The sequence below is a fragment of the Aphelocoma coerulescens genome, chromosome 13, assembly GCF_041296385.1.
Source record: "Aphelocoma coerulescens isolate FSJ_1873_10779 chromosome 13, UR_Acoe_1.0, whole genome shotgun sequence".
Lineage (NCBI taxonomy): Eukaryota > Metazoa > Chordata > Aves > Passeriformes > Corvidae > Aphelocoma > Aphelocoma coerulescens.
In genome coordinates this window covers 4983524-5000344 of record NC_091027.1, presented here as the reverse complement: position 1 = coordinate 5000344, position 16821 = coordinate 4983524, and the positions used below count along the sequence as shown (strand labels likewise).

The 16821-nt window shown below is 42.8% G+C and overlaps 1 protein-coding gene across 12 annotated transcripts in view; it reads left to right on the top strand.

Annotated features, from left to right (window-relative positions):
• SGCD (sarcoglycan delta) overlaps positions 1–16821 on the top strand; it is a 504819-nt gene that overhangs the window by 448366 nt on the left and 39632 nt on the right. For 11 of the 12 annotated variants that reach the window (XM_069028492.1, XM_069028495.1, XM_069028490.1 and 8 more), the window contains 2 exons: positions 864–983; positions 16194–16266. In XM_069028492.1, the coding sequence (XP_068884593.1) occupies positions 864–983; positions 16194–16266 (193 nt within the window). Of the gene's footprint in view, positions 1–863; positions 984–2765; positions 3223–16193; positions 16267–16821 lie in introns of those variants that run through there. The other variant, XM_069028499.1, reaches the window with a different exon arrangement.

The following is a 16821-nucleotide window of genomic DNA, read 5'->3' as shown; positions in this document are numbered from 1 at the left end:
ATTCCAGGGGGGCTGTGGCTTATTAGATGCAGTTGGCAGGGCTGTTTAGTGGTGATTTGTCCAAAGTCTGGCCTAGGTCAGTAACCCAGGGCAGCCTCTTTGTAACTCTTTGCAGCCTTTGAGCCACAAACCTGCACAGAATCGCTATTCAGGCAGCTGATGTTTATGAGACCCCACAACAAAACACATTGCCAGAGGCTTTCCAGCACTGCAGGGCACAGCAGCCTGCAGGAAAAGCAGCAGAATTGAAATAAGATCTTTGAAGGAAAGTTTCATTTGTCTAAAAACTTTCTGCAGTGTGAGAGGATGCCATTTTTCTTGGCCTGCGCATGATTGAAGGGGTCTAAAACAAAACATTTGCTCCAGTGCTGGTGTTTGTCTTTTTTTTTTTTTCCCCCTAATTGGACTGTGCATGATACTGGCAGAATTTTAATCCAGATATATTTAAAAGGTGGAAAACCAGGAATCTTTGACACTGCAGCATCAGTCCAAGCAAAATGGGCCCAGGAGCTCTTGTTGCCTCTTACACCTGCACCAGTGCTCTCAAAGCATGGCTGGATATGTTCATTGCTGTTTCACATATGGGTCTGTCTTTTTGTAAAAATATCCCAGCTGTCTCAAGTTCAGTGGTGATTTTATGGCACACATAAGCATTAACAAAAACATAAGCAGAAATAGTTGAGCAGTTGTTACTTGGGTAGAAAACTGCCCTTTTCTAATAAGATCTAAAAAGCCTCCCTGTTTGGTGTCTCTGAATGCAATTTGTAGAGCTGTTATTACTCAGCAAATGGGTTTATTGAGTGTATGAAGCTACAGTGTGATTTTCTTATACTTTTCCCTAAAGTAAAGCTTCTTCCCCCTAGGCCCCCAAGCAGTGGAAGCACACAGCCAAAAATTTGAGGTGAAAACCCTCTCTGGAAAATTGCTGTTTTCTGCAGATGACAACGAAGTGGTGGTTGGAGCGGAGAGATTGAGAGTTCTAGGTAAGAGATTGTTCATTAAGTCACAGTTTTAATGTGCACCTCTTCAAATTTGAGTATAGTTTTGCCTGACTTTCCTTCCTACTTGCTGAAAGTTTCTTTTGGAGATAAAACCTTGTGCTGTCCTTACGGCTTTGAATCTTCTCCAAGCAGATAATGGGCAGGAGTTTCTATGTGAGGACTTTCTTAACTTGCACAGTTTGTTATTTCCCCTCCAGAAAAAAAAACTCCCCTGGAAGAGGTTTGTCTGGCTGAGTGAAGTAGCTTTAAAACCAGTTCTGAAACTGAACAAACTTTTATCTCTTGGATCTGGGATGGAGGACACTGAGGGATTGCCCCAAGGATGTGCCCATGTCTACAGTCACTGTGCAAAGGCAGACCTCAGGGTTCATGAGTTTGGTCCCAGCACTGTCACCAGCTCCTCCTTCCTTCTGAAAATAACACCAGGAGGATCTGCCTTCCCAGCTGGGCTGCCTGCCAGGCTTTACATTGGTATTTCTTAATGAAAACTGAGGATACACTCTGGGTTTGGGATGTGGGGGGTTCTTCCTTGTTTCTTCAGATTTTTTTTTTTTTTAAGTACTTGGAGAAACAGAACAGTTGTGGCAATTGTAAATTTCTAAACTTATTTGATAGTTAAATGAAATTAACTGTCTGGAACTTGAACTTTTGTGCTCCCCAGTTCAATCCACGCTCTTTGGTTAATCTGGGATTTGGTCAGGAATGTTTTCACATAGGAGCAGAGCGGGTAGCTCAGTGTTGGTCACAGTTAGTCACACAACAGTGCTGCTGGTCTCTGTGGAGGCACCAATGCCTGTTTTACAGTGGCTTCTTTTGGATGCATCTTTTCATTCCAAACTGTTCCTTACTTGTGTTGTAAAAACAGATCAATAAGGAGCTTGGAATGATAGATAGATATAGATAGTATTTATTATTATTATTATTATCATCATCATCATCATTATTGTTATTATTTCTAGATATTTAATAGTATATTATGTGTAATATAAATGGGACTTGGTATCCAGTCATTAACATTTTTAGTTGCCTGATGTCCTGCTGTTCTAGATGGCTCCTGTTTGTGGGCAGGTGGGGTGTAGCTCTCTGCAGGTCACTGTTGTTACACACTGGACTAGTTCAGTCACCAGCTGTAAGAAGTTAGGTGGGCTTTACAGGATAAATGTTGAAGTTCACAAAATTAAGAGTATCTCTTTAGCTTAAAACTTTGAAGAGGCCCATTCAAAATCCTTGTGGTGTTACAGAGCTGGGGACATTGGTAACAATCCATGTTCTCCAACAAATCTCCCTTCACACTGCACCCTTCAGAGCTAATTCCTGCAGGGTAGATGAAGTCAGGGTGCAACAGTTTTTAAGTGTTTTCTTGGAGACCTTAAAATAAGAGAGATTTACATCATTGGTTTCAAAAAAATACACAGAACCTTTTCCTTACAAGCTGCAAGTACTCCTTTTCAGATTACATACTTACAAAAAATTGCTTTTAAGTTCCTCTGTACTTTCAAGAAACCAGGAATTATTTTTGCTAGTTATTTTGAGTTTCTGCCTTGTTTTAGTCTCCAGAATAAACAGCATCAAAAATCCTGCTGATCACTGTAGTGCACTTTCATTTTCTACCTGCAACTGTTTCTCGAAGTTGGTTTGACTTTTGCAGATCTATCAGAAAAGAAAAAGTAGAATGATACCACTGGTGGTGTTACATAGCAAGTGTTCTGATGACCTTGAGCTGAAATGCTTTCTGAGTTCATACTTGGCTTTGTTTTTCTCCAGCTTTGCTTCCCCAATCTAATTTTATCTCCAAAAGTGTTTGCCGTGGCTGTTTGCCATGCTGGGAAGTGTTACACCATATGTTCGTGTTTCTTGGAGTGTTTTTGTCTGCTCTGAAGGCCAGTCCGAGTCGTAGTACACAGACAAATTCCTTTGATCATTTTTCTGGTGTTTGGGCTCTCAGGTGCTGCTGGAATGTGTCTGCTGGCACCCATCTATGCCATGTAAATAATTCCAACTTGTTCTTGTTATTGCTGAACACGTACTTGTTGTAGAGGCAAGTTTATGTCAACAACCTGGCATGAAAGTCATCCCACAGAGGTCAGAGCAGCAGTTCTTGTGGCCAGCTTTGAATCTTGCCAGTGACAATAACTCTTTTCTTTGTACGGACTTCAAAGTTTTTTTCTGGAAGTTTGTGCTACAAACCAGTGGTGGATCCTTGTCCTGAGAAAAGAGCTGCTCTCCTGTTTTGAAATGAACTCTGCTCTGGGTACCTAGAGGATTTTTCAACGTTAGCAAGGGATAAAAAAAAGGAAGAATACACAGAATTATAGATTAAAAACAAATGCAAGTAGGACATATGATGCATTTGATGGTGCTTCAAAAAATTGCACAGCATGGAGAGTGCAGATTACCATATGAAAGTGCTTTTTATTTGATTTGTATTTTGGGGAGTTATTTCTGACTTAGGAGCATTAAAGGACACAGAAAGACCGAGCTGGCCACCTCTGCTTTTCATGTATGACATAATTTAGAGTACTTCAATGATTTTATATGATACAGTGAATCCAGTCAAACCTCTCATCAGAGGCAAGACTGGAGGATGACAGGAACTTCTGTCTGAGGGGAAGGGCAGCCCTCTGAGCCCTCTGGCCATGGAGAGTTCTGGCAACACGGACACAACCTTTTCCAGGTGCAAAGAGTTCCCTCTGCCTTGCTCAAAGTTGGGAGCTCAGCACTGCCTGGGTCCAGATGACTCTAAGGGAGCTCGTGTTTGCCTGCAAGAAGTCCTATAAAAACTGAACCTTACAACAGCTCCACTCTGCCCTTTTCCTTCCAAGCTCATCTGCCAGTGCTCATGTGCTCCTTGCTGGGATGGGATGGAAGCACATTCTCACTCTCAGCACCCCTTCCCTCCACCAGCTTCACTCCATGGAATCTGGGCACCTTGTGGTTGCTCAGAAGGTCCTGCAGCAATCCTCAGAGCTGCTCTCGTTCCTCAGAGCCGCAGCTCTGCTTTTGCAAGGCTTGGATTTCTGAAGGCAAAATCTGCCACTCCTCTGCCTGCAGTGCTGCCCGTGGGGATGTGTGGGGTGATGTGCAACCCCTCCCTGCCAGCCCTTGCTGTGGTCAGCAGAGCTTTGGGCAAACCCCATGGACTCAGGAGCTCACGCCTGGCTGGACAGCCCCGTGGGGGCATAAACACAGACCTGTGCAGGGCAGATAAATGAGTTTTCCCTAATTGAATTTGTATTTGCTGCCTCGTCCAGCAGAGCCCCTTCCCCCTCCTCCTTCCCTCCTTCCAGAAACGGAACGTGTCCAGGGTGTCTGAAAAATGGGGCGTAAGAAACCCTCTTTAGTTAAAAGAGTATTAAAAAAATAACTTTGATATATATTAATTACAATTTCATTTAATCGCTTATTGAACGTTCTAGCATTTATAAATAAAAGACAATCATAAAGCATTATTCTGACTGTTAATTAGCTCTATTTATTCTCCAAATTAGTTTTTAAATATGCCCTCTAGATGCCACTTGATACTAATTAACAGAGTTACATTATTATCTCTATAGAAAGGCATTTTTAATTAAATCTAAAGCAATTTAAATTAGCATGAGTTTTTACAGAAATTAAACTCTGGTCAGATGCTTAATTTAGCCTTATAAGACAACATCTGATGACATGCCAGTGTCAGTTCTCCCAAGGGCCTTGACATCTTTTTATTGAGATTATTTTTTGAAGTTTGCTTTCAGGGAAACTTGCCAGTATACTCTGGTGTTTAATATTTATGATGGATTTTACCAATTTTTTTAAAGACTAAATGTTGATGGGAATCCACGTGCATTGCAGTGAGCTGAGATAAAACCACAAAAGCCACACTCCTGCAGCTTACAGGAGTCTGGCAGTCCCTGGGTTTGAGTGTGGAGGGAGGTTTGTGTGGGAGGTGGGATTGCATGGGCTGGATGCTGTCCTGTTACAAATCAACCACGCTTCTTAACCACTATTAAAATTACCATTTTGCTTTGCAACAAGGATAGGATTAATCACAAACCCACATGGTCCCTTCTCTGTAAGAGGACAATACAGGGATTGCTCCCACTCCCCAGAAAATGTGCCTCTCAGACATTTGGATTAGCATGGCAGGAGCTTTTCTTCTAATGGAGCCTAATGATAAAAATTTGGCTAAAGCCTTCCCCTGTGGCAAACCCTAACTAAAATAGCTGTATTTAGAGTGGGGTGGGATGCCTTTCATCTCCCAGAATAAAGACTGCAGGAGCAGTGTGATGTAGCCCAGCACAGCAGCCCTCCCCAGCACCATGGCTGATTTAAGGGTACCTTTGATCTCACCAACCTTTCCATGCCCTCCATTAAAATAATTTGTCAGTTGCTCTATTTCTACCCTGGAGCTTTTTTCCCACTGTAGCCACCACCCTTTGGGCAATGAACCACATGGAGCATGTCAGTGCTGACCACAGGCTAGACTTTCATGACTCTTAGTTTGGGAACATTTTTTTGTTCAAGTTTCTCTCCAGCTACCTGGGAATGCACCTGGAAAGGGGAATCAGCTGTTGAAAGGTTATTGCAAATTTATTAGTAAGTTTGGAGTAATTAAATCCAAGGCACATTTCCAGCATTTTATTTATGAGCTGTTTATTAAGGAGTTTAGAGGGTTTAGTGGAGGAAGCAACAATAAAAGCAGTGTCGTTCAGGAGTGCATGGCTATTTACAAGAACATGTAGTGACAGGAGGAAGAAGAATGGCTTTAAACTGAAAAAGATTAGGTTTAGATTAGATATTTTAGATAATTTAGATATTAAAAAATTGAATACTGTGAGGGTGGTGAGGCACTGAAATGGGTTGCCCAGAGAAGCTGTGGATGCCCCATTCAGGTTGGATGGAGCTCAGAGTGACCTGGTCTAGTGGAAGATGTCCCTGCCTGTGGCAAGGGAGTTGGAACAAGATGATCTTTAAGGTCCCTTGGAAGCCAAATCGTTCTGTGATTCTATGACTCTCTGACTGTAGAGAGCTCTTTTAAATGGCAGTGTTGGGGCTGTTGTTGGAGGCAGAGGCAGGAACCTGCTCTGCAGTTATACAACACGAGGTGCTGGGGCTTGCTACTCATGGAAGGGATAAAAAAAGCCTTTGCAATATCCTTCACTTTGGACAAGAAGAGAACAGGATTTAATGTGGATGCACTGAACTAACACATCTGTGTCAGCTGCCCCGGCTGCCTTAAGCTTCACATCTACAAACATTTTCAGGGATTCATGTATTAGCTTGATCTGGGAGGAGCCCTGCAGAGCTGTGGCTGCAATGCCAGCCTGATTAGAGGACTCTGCTCACATTTCCTCCATATAAAACTTCTAGTGGCTTCTTTCCAGCTTTTATTTGCTGCAGTAGTTATAGGAGAGCAACTTTAATGACTGCAAGAGTAGTTATATTTCATTAAATAATCCACAAAGGTATTTGACTGGTATCAGTCATTTCAAAGGGTGGGGTAAGCTTGAAATTTAACAGTTTCCAGGAATTCCCACCCATTTTTACAGCATGTACCCTTCTTCAGCAGAGATTATTTATGGGTCAGGACATGCATGGCTGCCCTTTACAGCAGCCATTATGATTTCAAAATGGCATTTTGCTGATGTGTTTGTGGCAGAGGGAACAACTCTGGTAGCCAAGTGTTGAAATCAGGCCTGACCCAGAGAGGAAATTGAGCTTTCTGGTCTCACCACTGAGTCTGCTGCAGCTTTATGCCTGAGGGTAAATGCCAAGCTTGAATCTTTGTATTTTGGTGGATTTTGGGCGCTTCCTTGAAAAACATGTCTTTGCTACAGGTCTGTAAGTCTCCTTTTCAAAGGGGACATGGTGCTGCAATATTCATTTCTGAGGAAACTGAGACATTTTCCTACTCTGATCCTTTCCCTTTACAAAGGCCGTGGAGAGGAAGGTGCCTCTAACCCAAAGGACAGGGAACTTCTCTGGGATGCCTCACTGGGATGCCTTGCAGTGCTTCTGGAAACAAACTGTACCATCAGTGTGGGGCCACAGCCCTTTTCCAGTTCACCCAGTTGCAAATGAGCTCCAGCTCACTTAGTGTGAGAAATGAGACAACTCTTAGTTAAATAAAAAGTTAAAATAATTTATTGAAAATGGAAAAATTACAGAAATTAGAAAAATATAAAAATTTGGGATCCTATGGCTCGATAGATGGTATGCCCCAGGAGCGCAGGGATTTGAGATCTTCTGGCTGAGACAGCACTGGACCTCAGGGAGAGAAAAAGGACTTGCAGTGCTGGGCTGGCTTTTGGCTGGTCCAAAAGTAAAAAAATTACTAAAGGCTCCTTAATAGGAGTAGGGCTTTCCCAGCACTGATGTCCACCACAGCTAACCTGCAGCGAGAGAGAGAGCGTGTCTCTGTCTAGCTCGTTGTTTTATAGTGCCTTTGCTCCGCCCCAGTCTGCCCACAGCCCGCCCCCAGCCCGCCCCTTCGGTTTAAAGTGATTGGTGTTTTCCCTTTGACAGAACATCTCTGCCCACCAATGGCTCATCGTTGTCAGAGGGATGGTATCAGCTGAGATAAGGGTGCTACAATGCCTTCATTAAAATCCAGGTTGCCATGGAGCTTGCCTACAGGGTAACGGCTATGGGGCTAAAAATAGCTGCTGGCTGTTAGAACTGGGGTTTTTGGAATTTGCTTTGGAGCCAAAGTACAAGTAAAAACACCTAAAAAAGTATTAAAATACATCCAACACATCTTAAAACACTTGTAAAAGTATACAGTAAACACAGGAAAGATAACTCTTATGGTGTACAGGTGGTTTGAAGTTTGAAGTTTGAAAAGGGAGCATTAAGTTGGGAATTTTTAACTGGGGAATTTTTAACTGGGAAGGGTGCAACTCTCTTAATAAACTACTTTGAAGAATTGAAAACACTGATCATGAACTTGATTTTTGTACCTGGGCTGATGGGTTAATTTTAACATTCAATTTAAAAATATTTAACTCAGAATTAATTAATTAAAGCACTTAATATGCAAAGACCAAGCACAAATAGGGATTTCATGTATGACAGGCTGCTTCAGCGCTCCCTTCTGTGCTCTGGGCCAGAGAAAGGAACGAGCCACAGGCGGCTGCTCACCAGGCTGGGACAGGCATTTGACCTTTTGCTGAAGATGTATGAACTTCTCTAGGAAGCAGCTGCAATACTCAGTACTCACTGCCCACAGGTAATTAGGCAGCAACACTAATGCAGTCCCGGAGCAATTGCCAAGCTGTCGTGTAGTCGTTGGTCCTGCAGGAAAGGGCCAGGGAATAAAAGGAGGGGAGTAGGGAAATGTGCTGACAAATGAAGATACTAGGGTTTAGCAAGGCTGGAAGCAGCCTCCGCTGTCTGTAGCGTTCAGGCGTGGCAGCGCAGTTCCGTCAGATTTCCTCGCGCTCGCTGCAGAGCTGTGATGGTGGAAAAAAATTATGTTTAGCAAAATTAAGGAGTAGTGGAGGGCAAAAACATATGTCTCCTATCAGTGGTGAAAGCCACAAGAAAATGGGGTTTTTTTGCTCTGAGTTAGGAATCGTGCTGTTGCTGTATCTGTGTAGGAGTCAGGGGTCACAAAGTGATTTAACCTGTAATCAGCAGTGACAGAGAATTAAAAAGCTGTGTAGAAAAGAAATCTGATTTGGTTGAATTGGGTGGGTTTAGGGTTTTATTTTCCAGAGGTTGAGATAGCATTTTTATTTTCTTCCAAATAAAGTATTTCTCCCATTCTGCAAGGGAAGAAATTAAAATTACCAATTCTTGATTGAATACTTCTGACAGTTCCCCTGCCTTGAGGGCAATAGGTGTAGACACTGTTTTCCATTCTTTTTAATGGCAAATTCAACCAACATTGCTCTCCTTTTTTTAAAATCCACTCACCCAGATTGCAAACTTGTCTTTTCTTGGCAAGAACAATCTGTGTTGGGAGAGAGAGATACTGGGGAGTTTTCCTCGTGTTTGCTTTTAACTTAAAGTACATTCCAGGCTGAAAGGATAGCATTTATGTAAAGTGAATAGGCCTCGAGTCCAGGCTGAAATGTGTGTTCAGATTGTGTTGTGTTCCCTTAATCCTGTTTAAGGAAAGAGAGGAATCATCCACCATCAGATTAATATTGATTAAATGTCACAAGGATTATGAAAGAAACATACTGTACACTTACCAAACACTGAAATCAAGTTTAAAAGTGTTGCAGATTTATATTTTGTTTCCTAGGTTTCTTCCCCAGCTGATCTATTTGAAGCCCACATAATATTCTCTGTGATAAATTTCCACTGTGTATTCCCACTTCAGGTGCTCTCCTGAGTTCCTTTGCAACTTTGCACAAGAATGCTGAGAAGATTCAGTGATAACATTGCTATTGTTGAGTGGCAGGAAAGTGTTGAAGGACTCCAAAACTAGTCAAGAAGGAAATATCTAGAGGTCAGCATAAGTTGTAGCAACCTTTCTTCTATGTCTGTTCTCAGTTTGGGTGCGAGCCTGTCTGTTCTTTTCTGTTACTCCCTTTATATCTCTCAGACAAATGGACTGTGGCAGGGAGGCTGGTGAAGATGGTGTGACTACAGGCACATACATCACTAATGACCCACTTGCTCATCTCAGAGCTTGCAGCTCATCTCACTGTTTGCAAGTTTTCCAGCTTAAACCTAAGCTCCATTGATTGCTTGGGACTCTGAGTCAGAGAACTGTTTCTCCTCCACCCGGCAGGGCTGGAGTCACAAGGAGTTCCTGTCTGGCCTAACTCAGCCACAGCCCAGTGCCTAAGGCTTGCCTCACTCCCTGTGTGCATACAGTGCCAAGACCAAGAGCTAAAAATAATCTGTAATAAAAGCAATAGAATCCATTAAAAAAAAAATTAGATTACATTTGTATGATAAACACTTTGTTGATGCTGCACATTATCTCATTATTGCCCTTATTATTCAAGATTTCTTGATTGCCCTTAAAAGAACAACTCCCCAACACTTAGACAAAAAAGGAAGACAGACAGACCTTTGCAATGAGCTATTTTTATAGAATCCTGGGAAGAAACATGAATGAAGCTTTATGGCTTTTGTTCAGTGTGCTGGCTTAGCCTAACCAGGCTATTATTGCACCCTGAAATAGAGCTTTTATTGATTTCAGATTTGATGGGATTCAAGGGGAGCAACAGCAATTACTATGCTCACCCATTTAAAAACATAAATTAAGGATGAATAAGGTTTTTCAAGCTTGGAATTAGAAGAAGCAGTCACAAATAATTTTTATCTTCATTGTATTGGATTTACTTCCTGGGCATCTGTTTGCACAGACTTCCTGCGACTGTCACATATTATATCCTGATGAGACCTGCAGAGGAGAGAACCTCCTCAGATGGGTGTTTCAATGAACAAATTGCTGAATGTGTCCTGATCAATAATAGTGGGAATAAAAGTAGTTTATGGAGACCAACAGCACGCTATGCTTTGCCTCTTGACTTCAGCTAGGAAAAATCACAGCGAATCCTTCTCCTTCCCCCCTCATTTGCACAGTACTGCATAAGGCAGAGCACTAAAGAGAAGATACAGTAAGGCCAGCTTTATCTCCAGGTTCATCACAGGGCTCTGAGACCCCACTTTGATTAGAAAGCAGTGATATACAACACTAAAGGTGTACTGCAGGTCTGGAACTATCACTAAAAAAATACAGAGTGGGAAAGAAATGTGTTGTCTGGAAGGAAAAAGGAAAGTGGGGAATAGCTAACCAGGTGCATCTGCCCCTGAGTGGAAACCTGACGTCTCCCTGCATCCTGCTCACCCCCAAGAGCTGCTCAGCTGATTGCCACCTACCCTTGACAGCAGGAGCATCAATCATTAGTCTAAAAATACCTCTCATTGTATTGCATTTGAGCTCCTCTTCTCTCTCTTCCAGCAGAGAGCAGGGGAAGTCCAGAGCAGGTTTTGTGCAGAGGGAGCGGGATGTGATCAGTGTCTTGCCACGATGGCTGGGTCCCAGCTCTGGCCAGAGGGAGCAGGGATTGTCTTTGCCTTGGCACCAGGGAAGGTGCCAGGACAGGGTCATGCAGCTCAGGTACCTCAGCAGCACTCAGGGAAAGCAAGAGACAGCTTGAGAAGCTGAAATGTTGAAGCCTGTGTTCCTCTGGCTGGATCTGTGGCTGGTTAAGATGCACCTTCCAGCTGAGATTTGCTCCTTTCTTGGGGCATTTGTGCTCCTCCATTTCCAAACCCTAAAACTGGGCTGTAAATGTTCTGTTGCCATGAGACTCTTGATTTTTGTTCTTGAATGAAGTGAACACGTACAGGGGTCTTTGACATCCCACACCTTATGCACTGCAAGGGGGAAAAAAGGCCAAAAAAGCAAACACTCTTTTAATGAATCTTTATGGCAATTCAAAATACTTTAGGTAGATCCTGTCATATGCTTTATAAGTTCCTGACTGATTGTGTGGAATTAAGTTATTGGGCAGAGAACCAGCTAATGGAAACACATTGATGAAATCATTTTTGAGGGACATTAAATGGAACTTAAAAGAAAGCTGAAATGGCTTTATGGATTTTTCAGTCAAACTGTTTATGAACATTTATTGGTGGTAAATTACACAATGTCAGAAGAGGGAATCGGTATAATGGAAGCCTCTCTGATAGAATACTGTGAGAAAGAATAATTTACTGCCTAGGGATGTACAGTACAGTGTGTTTAAATACTAATGATATTACTGTTTTCTTCTGTCTTTGGCTGATTGCACATAAGTCAGCCTTAGCAGCAGCAGAGAGTCTCATAGATGGAAAAAAAAATTCAGTACTTTGCAAAGAAATAGAAATTTTCTGTTACGCGTTTTTCATGGCAGATAGAAAATGTTTTAATAATTGATAATTCAGGAAGCAGAAACCATTTTGTACAATAATAAATGTAGGTTACATTTGCTTTATACTCAGTAAAAGGGGAAGAGGGGTAGAGCAGTTTTGATTGAAAAGGGAGATTATAGTAGCTGATTCTTGAACTGTTGGAGCTGTGTGTTAATACCATTTGCCAAAACCCATCATTGCTCAGGTATAGGACAGTGAAAATAAGACTGGAGGAATGCGAGACTGGAAGGAAATTGCTGGTCCTGAAAATATTGCACCTTGGGTTTTGAGACACCAGTTCTTACAGTCAGGAATTTGTCAGATCTGTCATCTTGTCTGTCCCATCTAACTGAAAAGCTGCTTCCATTGTAGCTCCTCTTCTGGCTAGAAAACCCTCACTTTCCTTCCCAAATACATTCAGGACCAGTTTACTGCTGCTCATATGAGCATTGGCTCTCATCTAAACATCGGCTTAGAGCCAGTAGTTCTTTTCCCTTGGTGTTATTTACCCTTCTAATGTATTTATGCACAGCATAAGTACCCTTCCTCAGCACATCATGCTGCTCAGCTACAAAGCCAAGTCCTTCCAGGCTTCTTTTGTAGGACAGGCTTCTCCTGTTTGTGCAGTCATTACAGATTTTCCTCCCTGTATGCTCTCCTCACTGGGGATGAGCAGGGAGGGCACACAATAGTTTGAGGATTCACTGATGATGCTTAAAATAATATGATTTTTTTTTTCCATGTTCCTGTTAGGCTTCCTTCTTGCCTTTCAGTTTAATGTCACGTTTGCTTTCCCTTTGACTCTGACACACTGCCATGAATCATGAGTAGCATTCAGCTTTTATCCAGGGATGTTATATTTTAGAAGCCTCCAACATGTAGAAGAAATTTTTACTGCTTTTTTAAGCACATGACCTTGGACTTCATATTTTCAATCATCTGTTACTCCATAACATCCCAGTTTCCCTCAGCAGAGCCAAAATAGCCCAATTTAGTGACAACAGCACATTTCCCTCAAAATTTCCTTCTTTTTTTGCCAAAGCCTTGAGTCACAGTTGGATTCTGTGATCTGAAGAGCCTTTTCCAACGTAAGTGATTCTGTGATTCTAAAACCACTAAATGAGGTCACTTCCTCCAGCCTTCACTTTCAACACCATCCAACACTGATGCTGTCAAAGCCTGGCTGGGGACTTCCACGGTGGCCAAAAGCCAGAGTTTGACACAAATATCCAGTGGAACTGAATTAGTCCAAGGCAGTTTTTTCCCTCTGGAGCTGCTGATCCCCCAGGCAGAGACTGGGACTCTCCAGAACAGAATAGAGGGTGCTGGAGGGAGGGGGCACATTTGAGGTCTAGAAAATTCCCAATAGCACAGAAAGAAGAGGATGGTTCTTTACTGAAATCACCAGGCAGCAGGGTGAAACCAAAGGGAGAACTTCTCCAGAGCATTTAATTCATCCATCAGCCCCTTGCTACAGAAAGGGAGGCGCTTAGGGTGAGGGTTAGGTGAGGAAAATTTATCAGAGTCTCTGATAAACTTTCTCTGCCAATTCAAGGAGGCCCTCAGCTGCTGACAGCCAGAGTCAAGGGAGGGATGTCTCAGTCCTGGTCCCTCAGCATCCCCTCGTGGCTGATGTCCTGCTCAGTGACAGGGACAGGTGGCCCTTTGGGAGATTCTGTGTTCTTAGAGGAGAATAATAAGGAATTATCCAGTCGAGGCAGGAAGCCTTATCAAGGCAGGTAGCATTCACTTCTAATTCAGATCAAAGGAGAGAAACAGAAGGGTTGGAAGTCTCATTCCTGTTCCCAGTGCTTGAGGGACCTTTTCATGGATCTGGCAATAAGGGAGACAGGAAGAGAGGGTTTGAGAACTGTGTAGGGAAGGGAAAACAAGAAAATGGAGGAAACAAATACCCAGCTCTTTTATTTTCAACCTTCTTGACATGACTGCATTGGGGTCTTCACTGATCTTGTTTCCAAAGTTGCTTCCTGCATTTAATTAAATAAGGAAAGTTTGGAACACCCCAAGTTCAGAAATAAGTTAAAAGTTTCTCCTTGTTCTGCAGGCACTTCTGGTTACAGGCAGGTAGTTACTTTGAGCTTTGCATGACTTGAGTACGTGACTTAAGGTGTCTAAAACTGAATTTAAATGCCCAGCATAAAGTCCCCATTTAAGCTAGGTGTGTGCATAGGGTACAAGAATATCTATGTGCATCTCTCCAGCTGCACCTCCTCGCCCTCCTTCCCTCAAAAATGACTGTTCTATTATGCACATAAGTGCAGGCTGGATGTTTTGCTACGTTTCATTGCAAAGCCAAGAGCCAAGGCAATCGTGTGGATAAAGCAGAGATTCAAATCATTTGGAAACGGTTGAGAGAGGACAGATCTGATAGTAACAACCTTCATGGTTGGCAAGTTACAGCTGCTTATGGCAACTTGTAACAATGAAAGCTTATAGTAAAGTTAAAAGCTAAATATCTGTATTGTGCCATAGGATCAGCTTCAATCCCCAAGTATAAAGCTATAAACTTTAAGCTGCTTTCATCATCTTTGAGTTTACTTTCTTTTTCTCTGGGTTAAAAGGAGTTGGGTTTTTTTTATAAATATTAGAGTGCTTGTTTTCATTCTGTTTTTTTCTTTTTGCTTTAACAGTGAGACAGCTTAGTTAATTTATTTCAGTGCAAAGACAGTGTGGTCATACTGAAGCCATAGGTGTTTCTCACTTACAGCAGCAGTTGCAGCAGGATGTTGTCTTAACATGTTTTGCACCATCTCAGAACATCTTCTGCTCTGTAATGATGGCTGGCAGACTGCACATAGGTAACAGTTACCATAGCACGTGTTAGGAGAGGTCTCAATCTGTACATGTAAAAGTTTTCATCAGGATCTGTAGTTTGCACCAATAACTTTATCAAACTAAAGTCTAAAGAAATAAAAAACCAGCACCAGTGCTGTCTGCACGCTGACACTGAAATTGCTGTGATGACTGCAGGTAATGAGTGGCTAAATGTTCATGATGCATCTGAAGGCAAGACCAGGGGTTAAAACTTAAGAATATAGGTCATACTTGCTCACTGGGCTGGCAGCTATATATTGGAGAACAGGAGCATTAATTTATAGTGCACTCTGTGTGTGAGGCAGTTAGTACCACTCTCATCTGTGTTTTAATTGGAAGTTTCAGTGGGAGGAGGAACGTGATGTTCTGAAGCAGAGAGTGTCGGTGACAGCACCTGGGGATGCCTGTGCTCCAGCAGAGGATTTTAAAAGTAGAATGGGTTCAGAAAAAAAGCAGTGAGAAGTCCAGAGGATTTGCTTCACAGTGATTGATTCAGGAAGCCCAGAACTTTTCAGAGAATCAGAGCAGGTTGGGGGGGTTGAGTCACCATCAGTGTCTAACTGAAGGCTCCTCATGCAAGGCCACGAGGACTTGAGAAGATTCAGTGTCTGAAAGATGAAGTGAGACCAGTTCAGATTAGATGAACATTTTAAATGAGAACAGTTAGTGGAAAGGGTTGCCAGAGGGTGGCAGGGCTTTGGCTTACAGCAATGGTATGAAGAGAGCACATCTTTCTAGAGAAGAGAGAGCAGGGCTCCATCCCAAAATATGGACCCAGTTTAGGAATGGCTGGGTGAAATGGCTCAACTGGGCTATACAGGTGGCCATGAAGAGGATTGCAGTGGTCTGGAACTCACACAAGCTGCTCAGAGTACTCAGCAGTTCACAGCTCTAAAGCCAGTCAGCAAATGGGGCAGAGCAGCTTCCCCATGTCTCTGAGAGAAGGGGGAATGAGCAGAAGTTAATGATTTCTGGGTCACACATTGAACTGGTGGCTAGGCTGGGACTGGAGCAGGGTCTGCTTGTGCTGCCCTGCCTGAGGGTGCACCTCCCTCCTCTTCCCCAGGCAGGATCACAGCCTGGAGAGGTAATCCCTTGCAGGGATCAAGTCAAAATTTGCTTTTCTCCCTTGAGTATCTCTGAGAGCCCAGCAAAAGAAATAATGCCATGACATGCATCCAGGTTCATTAATGAGAGATGTAGCTGGATTAGATGCCTGGTTAGCAAAGGGTATCTTTTCCAGGCTCCCTGCATCAGCTGGGTCAGCAGACTCTCCCCAAGTTGGGGTGCAAGCAGCTGCTTTTCCAGCCAGAAATTACAGGCAAATCCCACTTGTAATCAAGGCAACCCATTTCAGATGATGAAGGTCTGGCTTTTCTGGGAACAGAAGGGATGTGCAAGAGAGAAATGGGGTAGGGCAATGGGTTAAATTGCACCGAGGTATGATTTGACAATCACTCCCCTGATAACAGCTTATGATGTTTACAATTTGTCTTCTGTTTTGTTTTGTGATTTCAGGAGCAGAAGGCACAGTGTTCCCTAAATCTATAGAAACTCCCAATGTCAGGGCAGACCCCTTCAAGGAACTAAGGTAAACTTTGGAATATGGTTTAATGGTAACTCAGTGGAGCCTTGTTGGAGTTGTGTTTACTGCTGGGCATCATTTCTGCTTTTGCTTAAGAGCTTGGGGATTCTCTTTGGAAGGCATTGATGCCTTTTCCTGGTCTTAAAATCAAGAGTCAAACATGCTTAGAAGGGGAAAAGGGATTTTACCTTGGTATTTATTTTAAGGATCCTTAGGTGCACACGTCCAGGTCGAATGCACCTCAATGCCCACCACAATGCACACCCCCAAAAGATCTGATACATCATTATAGGTTTTACTAATTAGCAGATCTATCAAAGATTCCCCAATGAGAGGCTCAAGTGAGCCCCCCTCCCCAAGGAACCTTCCCCTGGATGGTTCTATCTTGGTTTACAGAATGTGTTCTGGAGAGGACCTTGGGCTCTGGGGCACACTGATCCCCAGCTACGAAGCTTCTAAAATGTTGAGTCTCTCAGCTTGACAAACAAGTCCAAGAATGTAGGGAAAAAGCACTAGGAATACAGAAGTTGTAAAAAGGTATAACAGGGGTATAAAAGAAAA